This window comes from Colossoma macropomum, unplaced genomic scaffold (genome assembly GCF_904425465.1).
Source record: "Colossoma macropomum unplaced genomic scaffold, Colossoma_macropomum, whole genome shotgun sequence".
Classification (NCBI taxonomy): domain Eukaryota; kingdom Metazoa; phylum Chordata; class Actinopteri; order Characiformes; family Serrasalmidae; genus Colossoma; species Colossoma macropomum.
Genome location: NW_023494809.1, coordinates 26339583 through 26352486, shown reverse-complemented (window position 1 = coordinate 26352486; position 12904 = coordinate 26339583). Strand labels below are relative to the sequence as shown.

At 38.9% G+C, this 12904-nt stretch overlaps 1 protein-coding gene across 2 annotated transcripts in view; it reads left to right on the top strand.

Moving 5' to 3' along the window:
* The window catches only part of stag1b (stromal antigen 1b), a 41330-nt gene that overhangs the window by 18353 nt on the left and 10073 nt on the right, over window positions 1–12904 (top strand). For both annotated transcript variants that reach the window (XM_036558330.1, XM_036558329.1), the window contains exons 8-23: window positions 710–861; window positions 943–1016; window positions 1109–1232; window positions 2246–2344; window positions 2466–2545; window positions 3446–3553; window positions 3739–3853; window positions 6712–6829; window positions 6964–7067; window positions 7161–7253; window positions 8950–9039; window positions 9149–9352; window positions 11136–11206; window positions 11317–11404; window positions 11497–11577; window positions 12443–12535. In XM_036558330.1, coding sequence (XP_036414223.1) covers window positions 710–861; window positions 943–1016; window positions 1109–1232; window positions 2246–2344; window positions 2466–2545; window positions 3446–3553; window positions 3739–3853; window positions 6712–6829; window positions 6964–7067; window positions 7161–7253; window positions 8950–9039; window positions 9149–9352; window positions 11136–11206; window positions 11317–11404; window positions 11497–11577; window positions 12443–12535 — 1694 coding nt within the window. The remainder of the gene's footprint in view (window positions 1–709; window positions 862–942; window positions 1017–1108; window positions 1233–2245; window positions 2345–2465; window positions 2546–3445; window positions 3554–3738; window positions 3854–6711; window positions 6830–6963; window positions 7068–7160; window positions 7254–8949; window positions 9040–9148; window positions 9353–11135; window positions 11207–11316; window positions 11405–11496; window positions 11578–12442; window positions 12536–12904) is intronic.

The following is a 12904-nucleotide window of genomic DNA, read 5'->3' as shown; positions in this document are numbered from 1 at the left end:
GTCCAAAACACTGTACTTTTTGGCTGCGTTCACATCGAAGGCCTCATTCCTCAAATCCGACCTCTCTGACACGATGGTTCACACTCATTTAGGTAAGTAATCTGTCATTAATGTGAACGAACCGGCGTCCTGAATTGACTCTTATGTGCACATCCTACTCAGCAACGTCACGTGAATGAATCACGTGCATCATCAGCAAACAGACTAACGTGCAGAACGAGCTTCGCTGTCAAGATAATTAACTCTGATCAGCTCTCAGCTTCATTATTAGAGCGAGACGAAGGAGAAAAAGTGAAATGTGTTGCTTTTCCACCGTTTACAGGCTTTAACTTCTGTTCGGCGCTGCTGCCATGGTAACGCTGAATGATGGCGCAGTGGAGAAAAAGCACATGAATTCCGATCTGAGCGTCACATTAAGGTCACATGACCACGAATCGGATACGTATCCGATCTAGGACCACATATGAAAGTGGCTCAGGTCGGATTTAAAAGAATCAGATTTTTGTGTTCACACAGCCCTGATTGCATCAGATCTGAGTCACATTAGGGCAAAAAAATCAGATTTGTGCCACTTCAACTTGGTAATGTGAACGCAGCCTTTGTTCTCAGGTACTAATTTTCATCACTGTATTGCTTTATAGGAGATACTCATATCACCTACAGTTGAACAGTTAAGGAATTGTTGTGGTTTGCTTAATTGCCCTGCCAGCTATGAAGCTGATGACGGCCCTGGTGAACGTAGCATTGAACCTGAGCATCAACCAGGACAACACACAGAGACAGTACGAGGCTGAGCGCAACAAGGTCGCCGGGAAGAGAGCCACAGACAAGCTGGAACTGCTGCTGGAGAAGAGGAAGGAGGTACGACATTTCTTCATAATTCTCAGCCTGCCTTTATTAAGTAGTATGTTTGTTTGTAAGTGATTTTGATATGTGTTCCAGCTTCAAGAGAACCAAGATGAAATTGAGAATATGATGAACTCCATCTTCAAGGGAATTTTCGTTCACCGCTACAGGTATTTCTCAGATTCAGATCAATCACTCACTAATATTGCTTGTGAAGTGTTGAAGTGTTACTGTATTGTAATTGTTCATCACTTGTTTTCAGAGATGCCATTGCTGAGATTAGAGCTATCTGCATTGAGGAGATCGGCGTGTGGATGAAGCTGTACAGCGACGCCTTCCTTAATGACAGCTATCTGAAATACGTGGGCTGGACGTTACATGATAGGGTGAGTGTACGTCCAGCCTAAAGGCTGAGAGGGTCATTTGATAATAGAGGTGGGCGATATGGCGAAAATATAATATTGGGGATTCTTCAAGAAATTTTCACAACAAACGATGTCACAGTTTATGGTTTTTTGGTTCACAATTTATGTCACAAATATGTTTTTACCAGACATCTGATCTGTTGGAACAGAGACAAAAGAATGTATAGTGCAACATTTTAAAATATACTGTAAAAAAAAACTGTGAATAAAATGTTATTATTCATTATTCATATGTTATTATACAGTTTTGCGTACTGTGTTGCACAAAATCCAGTTAAACTGGGCTGATTTTGAACATGCAGTTGGGTGAGGTTTCAAAAAAAATATAATGATATCCATGTACGCAGAAAAGCATTCTGTATCTGCGTTCTTTGTGTGTGTGTGTGTGTGTGTGTGTATGTATGTGTATATGTGTGTGTGTGTGTGTGTGTGTGTGTATATATATATATATGTGTATATATATTATATATATATATATATGTAATCTAAATAATTGCTGCTCTTGGGAAGAAAACCTCATATCTCATTTTTTGTCTGTTTTCAGTTTTTGACAATAATTTGAAAATACCTGTTGTCCTTTACATTGTGTGTAAATTTCATGATGAATGGACCAAAAGAAACGACCCAAAATCTGGTTCCACTGACTTACATTAAAAGTAAAGTATGTTTTTTCCTTCTCCTGTTCATTTTGGAGATACAGGGTTTTCTTCCGACAACAGCTATGTGTGTGTATGTGTATGTATGTGTGTATGTATGTATAAATATATATGTGTGTGTGTGTGTGTGTGTGTGTGTGTATGCACAAATACAATAATAGGGTATTTGTATAATGTAAAGGCGACTGCTGCCTACCTGAATGTAGAATTTCTGTTAAATTGGCAGTTGCATAGTTTTCATAATTTTTCTAAGCAGGTTAAAAGTGCTACCGCTAGCTCCGGCGAGTATTTGAGACTCTAACTTTTGTGTCTTCACAGCAAGGAGAAGTCCGACTTAAGTGCCTCAAGGCACTTCAGACACTGTACACAAACAGAGGGCTCTTCCCCAAGCTGGAGCTCTTCACTAACCGCTTTAAGGTCAGCCAAACTGCCATGATATAACATCACAAATACATATGATGGTTTTGAACAAAATGTTTATTAGCTAAATATGTCTTCTCACTTCACTTTTTGTTGTGCTTCTTTTCCTTTCATTTAGGACCGCATTGTGTCTATGACTCTAGATAAAGAGTATGACGTGGCGGTGGAGGCCATCCGGCTAGTGACTCTGATACTGCAGTGAGTACCCAAAACTCACGCCCCCCCCCCGTTCAATCCCCCCCAATCCCCCCAATCCATCTCTCACTCTCACACATAATCTGTATTTCTGTCCAAGTGATAAAATGAAAAATGTTTCCATGCTAACTTTTAGTGATAAAAATGTCTTTTTCTGCAATAAAACTGTTTAAAAAAAAGTTTTATTTCTAGTTTTATGTCCAAGTTGTTTTCCTTTGGCATCTCTAACTTCCCCATAAACTGCTGATAAGAAATTGTATTTATTTATTTATTTATTTTTATTGTTTTCTGTCTGAACTGTTACATAAGGTCACTTTCCTCTGCCATATGGAGATGTTTGTGCACTTTCCATATAGAAAAGCTGTAGTCTTTTCTGGAAACATCTCTCTGAGAGAGCCTAAGGGTGACAGCTTTTTCAGAGAAAGATGTCCAGAAAACACTCTCATCTCCTCCTCGGTTAAACATGCTGTGTGTGCTTGTTTTAAGAGACATCAGAAGAAATTAGTCACATGACACAAAATTATATGTGTAAAATAGTCATTTTGAGAAAAAAAAAGGTTTTTGCAAGATTTCAGGTCTCGACAAACAATTTAGTAACTAAAGTTTAACAGAAAAACATTTTTGTCAACATTCAAATAATATTACAAGACAGCTCCAGTTTCTATAGCGAACTTTTTGAAGCATGAAAACTTTTTGCAAAAACCCCTTTGGATGGAAACATAGCCATAGTAAGACACAGTGCTGTCTCAGTAAACGCACTGGATTCAGCTCATCAGCTAATTAGCAAGACCTACATTAATTGAAATCACAGTAAAAGTATGATGATAATCCCTGAAGGGACCCAGTTTTGACATGCCTGCTCTGTCACGGTCACTCTGACGTGTATTGGTCTGTGTGCTGCAGTGGCAGTGAGGATGCTCTCTCTAACGAAGACTGTGAAAACGTCTATCACCTGGTCTACTCCGCCCATCGGCCTGTGGCAGTGGCAGCAGGAGAGTTCCTCCACAGGAAGTGAGTGAATTAAGAGAATGTTTATTGGTTTATAGTTTTACTGTTAACAGCAATGCTAAAACTGCTAAAACAGTGGCATCTGTTCTCGATTACCATTTGGGTCAGTGCTAACCGCAAAATCGTGTTGGCATCCAGAGTAACCAAAACACGCTTGTTCTGTAGTCAGTAATTGACTTTGTCTGCAGGCTGTTCAGTCGGCACGACCCCCAGGCAGAGGAGGCTCTTGCTAAGCGGCGGGGCAGGAACAGCCCTAATGGCAACCTCATCAGGATGCTGGTGCTTTTCTTCCTGGAGAGTGAGGTGAGTAGCTCAAGGTGTGACCTTCCAAACGTTCTGCCATTTTTCAAATAAAACATATTATTTCATTAGAGAATTTCTTGGTGCCGTAGATGGTCTTTAGGGCTATACGATATATTGTTTGTTCGTCATTACCGAGGGCAGCAATATTCAAATGAGCCTTGTAATCAAGCACATAATTGTTTTGTGCTCAGAGCGTCCTGAACAGTCACAACTGTTCCTTCGTGAGTGTTTTGTGGGTGCTTTGATAAATTCATGCGACGTTCACATGATCCTACAAATGTAAATAATGGAGGCCAGTTTAACTGCTAGATCAAAGGTTTTAAGGTGTGTTTTTATCATATTGCAGCAAATATCGCAAATCCTGCACTTTCTGAAAGCAGATAACTACAATTCCAGTTAAACCAAAACAAATGGCAGTCAGCCTTTTTAGACATTTTTAGTTATGTGCCTCAGTGCCACAACTCCCATTTCTTATTTTTACCCCACCCCTTGTTTTCGAGCGTCACCTTGCCCCTTGGGCAAGTACCCCTTGTTACAAGGGGTACTTGTTGAAATGTTCCCCTTCAAAATGGGACCCTCAAATAAAAAAAGATCATTGCTTCATCAACAGCTACTAGCGCTGCTCTGTAGGCCAGTCTGCAGTGATAGCAGAGGAGGGTAAAGTTCAGCTCCTCACTGCTGGGCTTTAGTTACATTTAGGGAATCATATGCCTTCAAAGAGGGGGCAATTATTATTATCACCACCCCTAATTCTTCAGTGATATGAAGCTGAAGTCAGCTATTCGCCACTTTCTTCTAATTTTCTTGTTCCATTTTAAATGGAGCAGCAGTTACATTCTGAGGCACCAGAATGTAACTGCTGCACCATTTAAGGTGGAATGGGAAATTTAGCTACCTAGCTACCAAGACATCAGCACACTACTAGTGATTTCTTTAAAGCTTGTCATGAAGAAAAGGATCATAATACATTGAAACGACATTAAACTAAGATGATACAGTGGTTTTCGTATTTTTATGATGTAAAATACTCACATTTGTGCGTTTCTTTGGTTGCTTGTGCAGCCATCTTGCCAGTTTATCTTTTTTTCTCACTCTATCATTGGACCACAGTTTGGAGTGTGCCTTTGGAAAAACCTCCATTTGGAGGGCCAGGTAACACTACCCCTCTATCTCAACAAAATCGTGACACCCTGCCACTAGGCGTGAACGGTGAAGGGCTAAGTGGTAGGGATTGGGCCTTAATCAGTTCTTCATTGACCACGCAGTGCAGTCAACATGAATTCATGCGATCGTGATTCATCTCTGCTGAGAAGTATTGCAGCTTGAGTTTGATCTAATCTAAAATGGAATATTATAGGAACATAAATATTAAGCCCTACTTGGTAATATCAGTGAACAGGTTTACTTGCCAAACAGAGACGCATAGTTGTGGTCAGATGTGAATGATGATAGCATCACAGCTTCAACAAGTAACCGCCTGTGAACATCAATATTTACCTAAAAATTAGGAGCATCTACACTTCCAGTTGCCTGGATGTGTTTTGAAAGTGCGTTTGTTTGGAAATGGATGAAATAACAGGTATGGCTGAGTTGAGTCACAGAGGGCTGTGTTTAATAACAGATTGCCTTAAAGCTGTACGCGTAGCTGGTAACAGCACACAGAGGAGTACATCTGAAACATGCTGTACAGCTGTAACACTACATGGTAATGGGAGGTTTGTCTTTGACCCAGGATCTTTTCTCCTCAGTTAATTATACGCCCAGCTTGTTGCGATATCACTTGGAGCCATTAATATTTATCTTTGAGAATCATTTTTAAGCAAGCGAGTCTTCTGTACTCTTCATACAGCTCCGTTGTTTGTGGTATTTGTAATACTTGGACCAGAAATGTAGTTAACTGCTTTAGAAGCTGATGGAAATGGCAAGCTAGAAATGTGAAAAGGCCATGTGGCTCTTTTATCCATTCTGTGCAGCATGTCTAGTATCCATATTTGATTTAAATATGGTTGGTATAGTTGATTGGCCCTCACTAGCGGCATGAAGGGAATCACGCTGACTTATTTTTATTTATAGCTCGCTCTCTGGTCACATGCCAGTTTATATCTCATTGATGATCTCTATAAATAACAATACTTATCAGACCTGCTCTATTGACTGGATCACCTGTCAGGTACCGAGAGTTTTTACTGGACTGGGAAAATCTGTTTTTAGCTACAGAGCACCAGTGAGCTGGAATTCAGTACAGGAGTCTCTAAAACTCAGTTTGCCTGTGTCACTAAGACATTTTAAAATTTTAGTCTCTAATCACTTTCAGACAGCCTGTAACTGTTTTAGTTGTGTAACCTTTCCTTTCTCCTTTTTATTATTATTATTATTATTATTATTATTATTATTTAATATTAATATTAATTTTGATGTTAATTCTTTTACGGTTCTATTTTAGTAAAAAAATTTGGTTTTTCTAACATTTTAGTTTTCTTATTGCTTTTTTATTACTCTTATTGCTCTAAGTTGGTTCTTTTACTTTTTTGTTTTTTCATTATATATTTTATTAATGTTTTATTGTTTTTCTATTTGAGCTGGTTTTTGTATTTATTTATTTATTTATTTATTCATTTAAAATATATAAATCTTTGTCTTGATTTGTTGTAGTTGGTCAGTTTCACTTCAACTGTTATAATTTGCTCGGTTACATTGTAAATGAGGGTCACCCTCAATGTACTTCCGAGTCTAAATAAAGGTTGGTGGATTGAACATTTTTAAGTTTGGTGTGTGTGTGTGTGTGTGTGTGTGTGTGTGTGTGTGTGTGTGTGTGTGTGTGTGTGTATATAAATACCCTGCTTGTGTGTGTGTTGCAGCTGCACGAGCACGCAGCGTATCTGGTGGACAGCCTGTGGGACAGCTCTCAGGAGCTGCTGAAGGACTGGGACTGCATGATCGAGCTACTGCTAGAGGAGCCAGTACAGGGAGAGGAAGGTAAAACAGCTGCTCCTTATTCATTCAGCCTCCTGCTGGACTTTACTGAAGCCATCAGTTAGTTATTGGTTGCTTAGGTTAGATAATCAGTTGATTTGTTTTTAACCATGTGCTGGTGGTTGTTGTTGTTTCAGTGCTGGGAGACAGACATGAGAGCGCTCTGATCGAACTCATGGTCTGCACCATCAGGCAGGCAGCCGAGGCTCACCCACCTGTCGGCCGAGGAACGGGGAAGCGCGTACGTGCCTTCCATGTTGCATTTTTATGCTAGTCTGTTTGCGCGGATATGCATTTTTTTCTTAATATTACTTCTTCTGTTTTGACACCTCAGGTTCTCACTGCCAAAGAAAAGAAGACCCAGGTTGACGATAAGAATAAACTGACTGAGCACTTCATCATTGCTCTGCCTATGCTGCTGTCAAAGGTACAAATCTAGCTTTAAAAATCAGACTGAAAACAATCATGGCATGTCTCCTCATACTCTCTCACATAGATCTGCCTAAGTGGCTAAAGTATTCAAATACTCAGTTTTCTGAATGATTTGTCCTGAATGATATGCATATTCAGGGTGTGTACAGGCACTGTGACTGTATGCACAGCATGGGTTCTTTGTCTTGGTGCTCAGTTAGATTGTCAGTGTATATAAACTGTCTTTGTTTTTTGCTTTTTTAATTTTTTTTTTATTTATTTATTTTTTTCTGGCTGATAACTTCGGGCCTAAGGGACAACAGTTGGAAAAATAATCAGTTTGCTAATGCCAGTTTCCTTTAGGAAATTCACATTACCAGGTTGAAATGGCTGAAATCTGATTATTTGCTCTAATGTGACTCAGATCTGATGTTTTCAGAGCTGTGAGGACACAAATCTGATCTTTTCAAATCCGACCTGAGCCACTTTCATATGTGGTCCTAGATACGTATCCGATTTGTGGCCATATGACCTTAATGTGACGCTCAGATCTGAATTCACGTGGTTTTTTTCCACTGCGCCATCATTCAGCGTTACCATGGCAGCAGCGCCGAACAGAAGTTAAAGCCTGTAAACGGTGGAAAAGCAACACATCTCACCTTTTTCACTTTCATCTCGCTCTAATAATGAAGCTGAGAGCTGATCAGAGTTAATTATCTTGACAGCGAAGCTCGTTCTGCTCGTTAGTCTGTTTGCTGATGACGCACGTGATTCATTCACGTGACGTTACTGAGTAGGATGTGCTCATGAGGGTCATTTCAGGACACCAGTTTGTTCACGTTAATGACAGATTTGAATCACTTACCTGAACGAGTGTGAACCATCGTGTCAGAGAGATCAGATTTGAGCAAAAAATAGGATTTTAACAATGAGGCTTGTAATGTGAATGGAGCCTTGGTTGATTAAAGTAAATGTGAACTGGAAATCGTATTTTCCTTCTTTGACAAGAAGTCATTACATTTGGATCAAAGACTATGGACAAAACTAGAATAATGTCCTGAAAAATTATACATGGTGAACTATGGTTAATAAGCCCCCAGGACATGAACTCACAAGGTACAAAAGGTCAGTTTTCAGGTTGACCGTTCAGATGACTTTAATATGCTTTGTCCTGTTTATATATAAAATAAAAAAAAAATGTCCATTTTATGATGGAATTTGAATTTTTTGGACAAAATACATCATGGTCATACATTATCCAACACATTTTAATGCCTTGGGGTGAATATTAAGGGAATTTATGAACGGTCAAAAAACGCACATAAAGGTAAGACTATAGCCTTATGTATTTTTGGAAATTTGGCGAAACATCAAAGGTTCATTTTATGAAGGAATTTGAATTTTTTGGACAAAATACATCATGGTCATACATTTAATAACACATTTTGATGCCTTGGGGTGAATATTAAGGGAATTTATGAACGGTCAAAAAACGCACACGAAGGTAAGACTATAGCCTTAGGTATTTTGGGAAATTTGGCGCAATATCACATGTCCATTTTATGATGGAATTTGAATTGTTTGGAAAAAATACATCATGGTCATACATTTACTAACACATTTTGATGCCTTGGGGTGAATATTAATGGAATTTATGAACGGTCAAAAATTAAATACCTCCTCCTTAGTCTCTTCACTCTTTTTATTTCTAGTATCAAGCAGATGCTGAGAAAGTGGCCAACCTCCTGCAGATCCCTCAGTACTTTGACCTGGAGGTCTACAGTTCTGGACGAATGGAGAAGGTCTGTAAACTGTGAATAGTTTTGAGTGTTAGCGCCACATCGATCAGTTGTCTCTGTGAAGTAACTAAAATGGTGTTCTCTGTCCTTTTCTTCTGCTGCTGCCGCTCAGCACTTGGATGCTCTGCTGAAGCAGATCCGGGTGGTGGTGGAGAAACACACAGAGACGGAGGTCCTGGAGGCCTGCAGTAAGACTTACAGCATCCTGTGCAGTGAAGAGTATACCATCATGAACCGTGTGGACATCGCCCGCAGCCAGCTCATCGACGAGCTCACGGATCGTTTCAACCACTCTGTGGAGGACCTTCTGCAGGAGGTGAGCTATCAGATCAGTCTGGCATCTCTACTGTTTCTCTTGTTGTGGACGTTGCCCTGCAAATGACTCCCACAACCCGTAACCTGACCTGATCAATGTAAACCTTCTCTTCTCGTTGATATCTTACACACATACCATCATGAGTCCATTTTACTGGGGTTGCAACAACTAAGCAACATTATTGATGATGTTGATAATAAAAAATTGTTGGCAATGTATTACGTTATCGATTAGTTGTCTTGATAATGATTGGACATCACATGATTAAAAGAGGGAAATGCACACAGCGTAGACTGAAGTACAGTGTCTGAATATGACCCAAAAACATTGAAATAGATGTTTTAAGAAATAATAATCCTTATATTTTTAATTTGCTAAAGTGAAACTGTATTGCCAGAGTAAAAGCTGCAGGTTTTCGTTTCCCAACTAATCGATTAATCAGTCATAAAGGACCAACTAATCAAGTATGAAAGTAGTCTTTAGTTGCAGCCCTACATTTTACCAAGAAGGCACTGTTGAAGGCACTATATTCTTAAAATACCTGATTACTTAAGGCAACATATAATGAATTGCAAAAGTATTGTTAAAAAAAAAACATTTTTTTTTTTTGGGATAAAAATAAAAAACAAACATTTGAGAGGGAAAAATACACACAGCGCAAACTGAAGTACAGTGACGATTATGACCCCCAAAACAAAAAAAAACAAAAACAATGAAAACACTTTTCCTGCTTGGTATGTAAAACTGAGCTCAGCAGCCAGTACAACCATTAGGCACAAATATGAGAGAATAAACACTGCATCCATGACCGAAACTGCATGGTAAGACACTAATATCTGATTAAAGCTGCTGTCAAATTCCGAAAAATGCATAATATTATGCATATTTTGTTCAGCAGATAGAATAAGCAGCACTGGTTGAAGTGTTAAGTTTCATATTGAAACTGTTGGTCTAAACTGCTCGGCTGAACTACTGAGTTATCAGGGATGTTTGTTCACTAACACACACAAACTTACAAACACAGAGCTTTAGGGAGTTTTTCCAAACTCTGTTTTCAGTTGGAATGTGAAGTGATTAAAAACGTGTACATTTTAAAACGTTGATGTCATGCACATAATTATTGCCGTTTTCTGTGTGATGAGCAGGTTTTAGGTTTTTGTATCTGACATGGCTGATGACTGGACTGTTAGTGTGAGATCTAATGACAAAGCAAATTCGTTTGCTTTGTCAGTAGAGGAGAAATACACATGATCTTGGACTAATGTGTAAGATTTGTTTGTGTTGTTTCCTTGTTTTTTTGAGATTTCAGGAGCAATGAAAATCTCTGCAGTGACCTTGATAGTAGCAAAATTTAAATTTGTTTTTTTAGAAAGTATGAATTAGAACTTGAAATAGAATAATCCTTTTTTTAAATTTGCAGAATGAAACCGTATTGCCAGAATAAAATGTGCAGGTTTTCTTTTTCCAACTAATCGACTGATCAAAGTCATAAAGGACCACCTAATCTATTATGAAAATAGTTGTTAGTTGCAGCCCTACATTTTACCAAAAAGGCACTGTCGAAGGCACGGTTTTCTTTAAATGCCTGATTACTTAAGGCACATGCCAGTGCCTTGCAATGAATTGCAGAAGTATTGGGGGAAAAAAGATTTTAGAGATAAAAAAAGAAAAAACAAACATTTTTGTGTCACACAATGCTGGGTGTACAAATTGTCCTTTTGAGAGGGATAAATTGAAAAGGATTGAAAATGTAAAATTTTGTCTTTCTTTTCCTTTCCTTTAGGGGGATGAGGCTGATGATGATGACATTTACAGTGTACTCTCGTCCCTAAAGAAACTCACTGCTTTTCATAAGTAAGAGAGCTGTGACTTCTTCTTTTTAAGTGTGTCACTGTTTTTGTCTGCTGTGGTTCATTAAACGTCTGTGTATTCTAAGACACTTTATTCCTGTGTGTGCTTTTCAGTGCTCACGACCTCACAAAGTGGGACCTGTTTAAGAACTGCTACCGGTTACTGAAAATGGGAATAGAACAAGGGTCCATGCCAGAGCAGGTACGAGACTGACTGTCTCTAATAATGGACATTCAAACTATTAGATATGGGTAAAAGTATCGTAATGTTAATCCTGTTTCCCTTTTGTTCAGATTGCTGTCCAGGCACTACAGTGTTCACATTACTCAATCCTGTGGCAGCTGGTCCGAATCACAGAGGGCTCTCCATCCAAGGTAAAATACATCCACCACTCTTTTGTATAAGCTAAACACTCAGTAGCCACGTTTACATGCAACCTAATAATCCGTTAATAATCCGACTAATAGCTCAATCGAATGGAATATGTCCATGTAAACACCTCAATCGGAATAGACTAGTCAGATTAAGGCCATTCGTAATACAGTTTCTATCCGATTGATCGAGATGGGTAATCCTGTAAATAATCAGTTAAATAGAAGAATAATATCCGTGTAAACGCCTGTATCTGATTACATTCCCAATCTGAAAGTTTAAGTACGTTCTGATCATGTTCGTCACGTCATAGTGAAAGTTTATACCGTTCACCATGGCGGAGCAGAAACTGGTCTGTAGAGGAGACGAAGTTTATGCTCAGATCTTTAAAAGACGGCGGTGGGACGGACGTCCAGCTTATGTGTCTCAGAACACGACGTCTTCCTCTCGGCCTTCTTTAATAAGGACATGTGAAGCACGTTTTCCTGAGTCTGACATCATTTTAAAGTAATTAGAAACACAAGCACTGCTCACTGCTGCTCATCTCACTCTGACTGGACTCACGTGATGCTGGTTGTCATGGTAACGTCTACACTAAGTGGTTCTCCACGCACGCAGTGTAATTTTGGATCTGATTACTTGTAGTGAGCATGTAAACAAAGATTTTTCATCAGATTGTTGAGTAGAGTGAGAATAAACACCTCAGTCTTAATCTGTAATCGGAATGTATTCAATCGGATTGGCAAAAATCTTTGCATGTAAACACAGACAGTGTTGAGTTTAAACTGGTAATGCACTTAAATAGTCTTTCGTTTCAAGACACTGAGGAAATGTAATGCCATGCTTTTTCCTCTTTTTCTTTCCCAGGATGACCTTGTTGCTCTAAGAAGAGTTGTGAAGTCGTTCCTTGCTGTGTGCCAGCAGTGCCTGTCAAATGTGAACACTCCTGTGAAAGAGCAGGTGAGAGAACTACAATGTAATAAATATATAAACAATTATAAACCAGACAAAAAAGCAAAGTATATGTATTTATTTATCTTTGTCGTTGTGTATCAGTTCTATTGTGTTACTCTCTATGCATGTTTTGTGCTGTAACATCAAGGGCTGCCCTGAATCATTCAGATACTGGCGTATTCATTCGTCATGTTGAATATTTTTTCCTTTATTTAGCTTTCAGAAGCTTAGTCTTTTGTTAACACTTCAGACCTCCCCAGGATTCTGTAACACTCTTGTGGATTCCTTAATGTTTTCAGAGTTAGAGACTCATTTATCACCGTTTTAAACAAAACATATCATAGAGCCAGAAGGAAAATGCAGTTACTCAAAGAT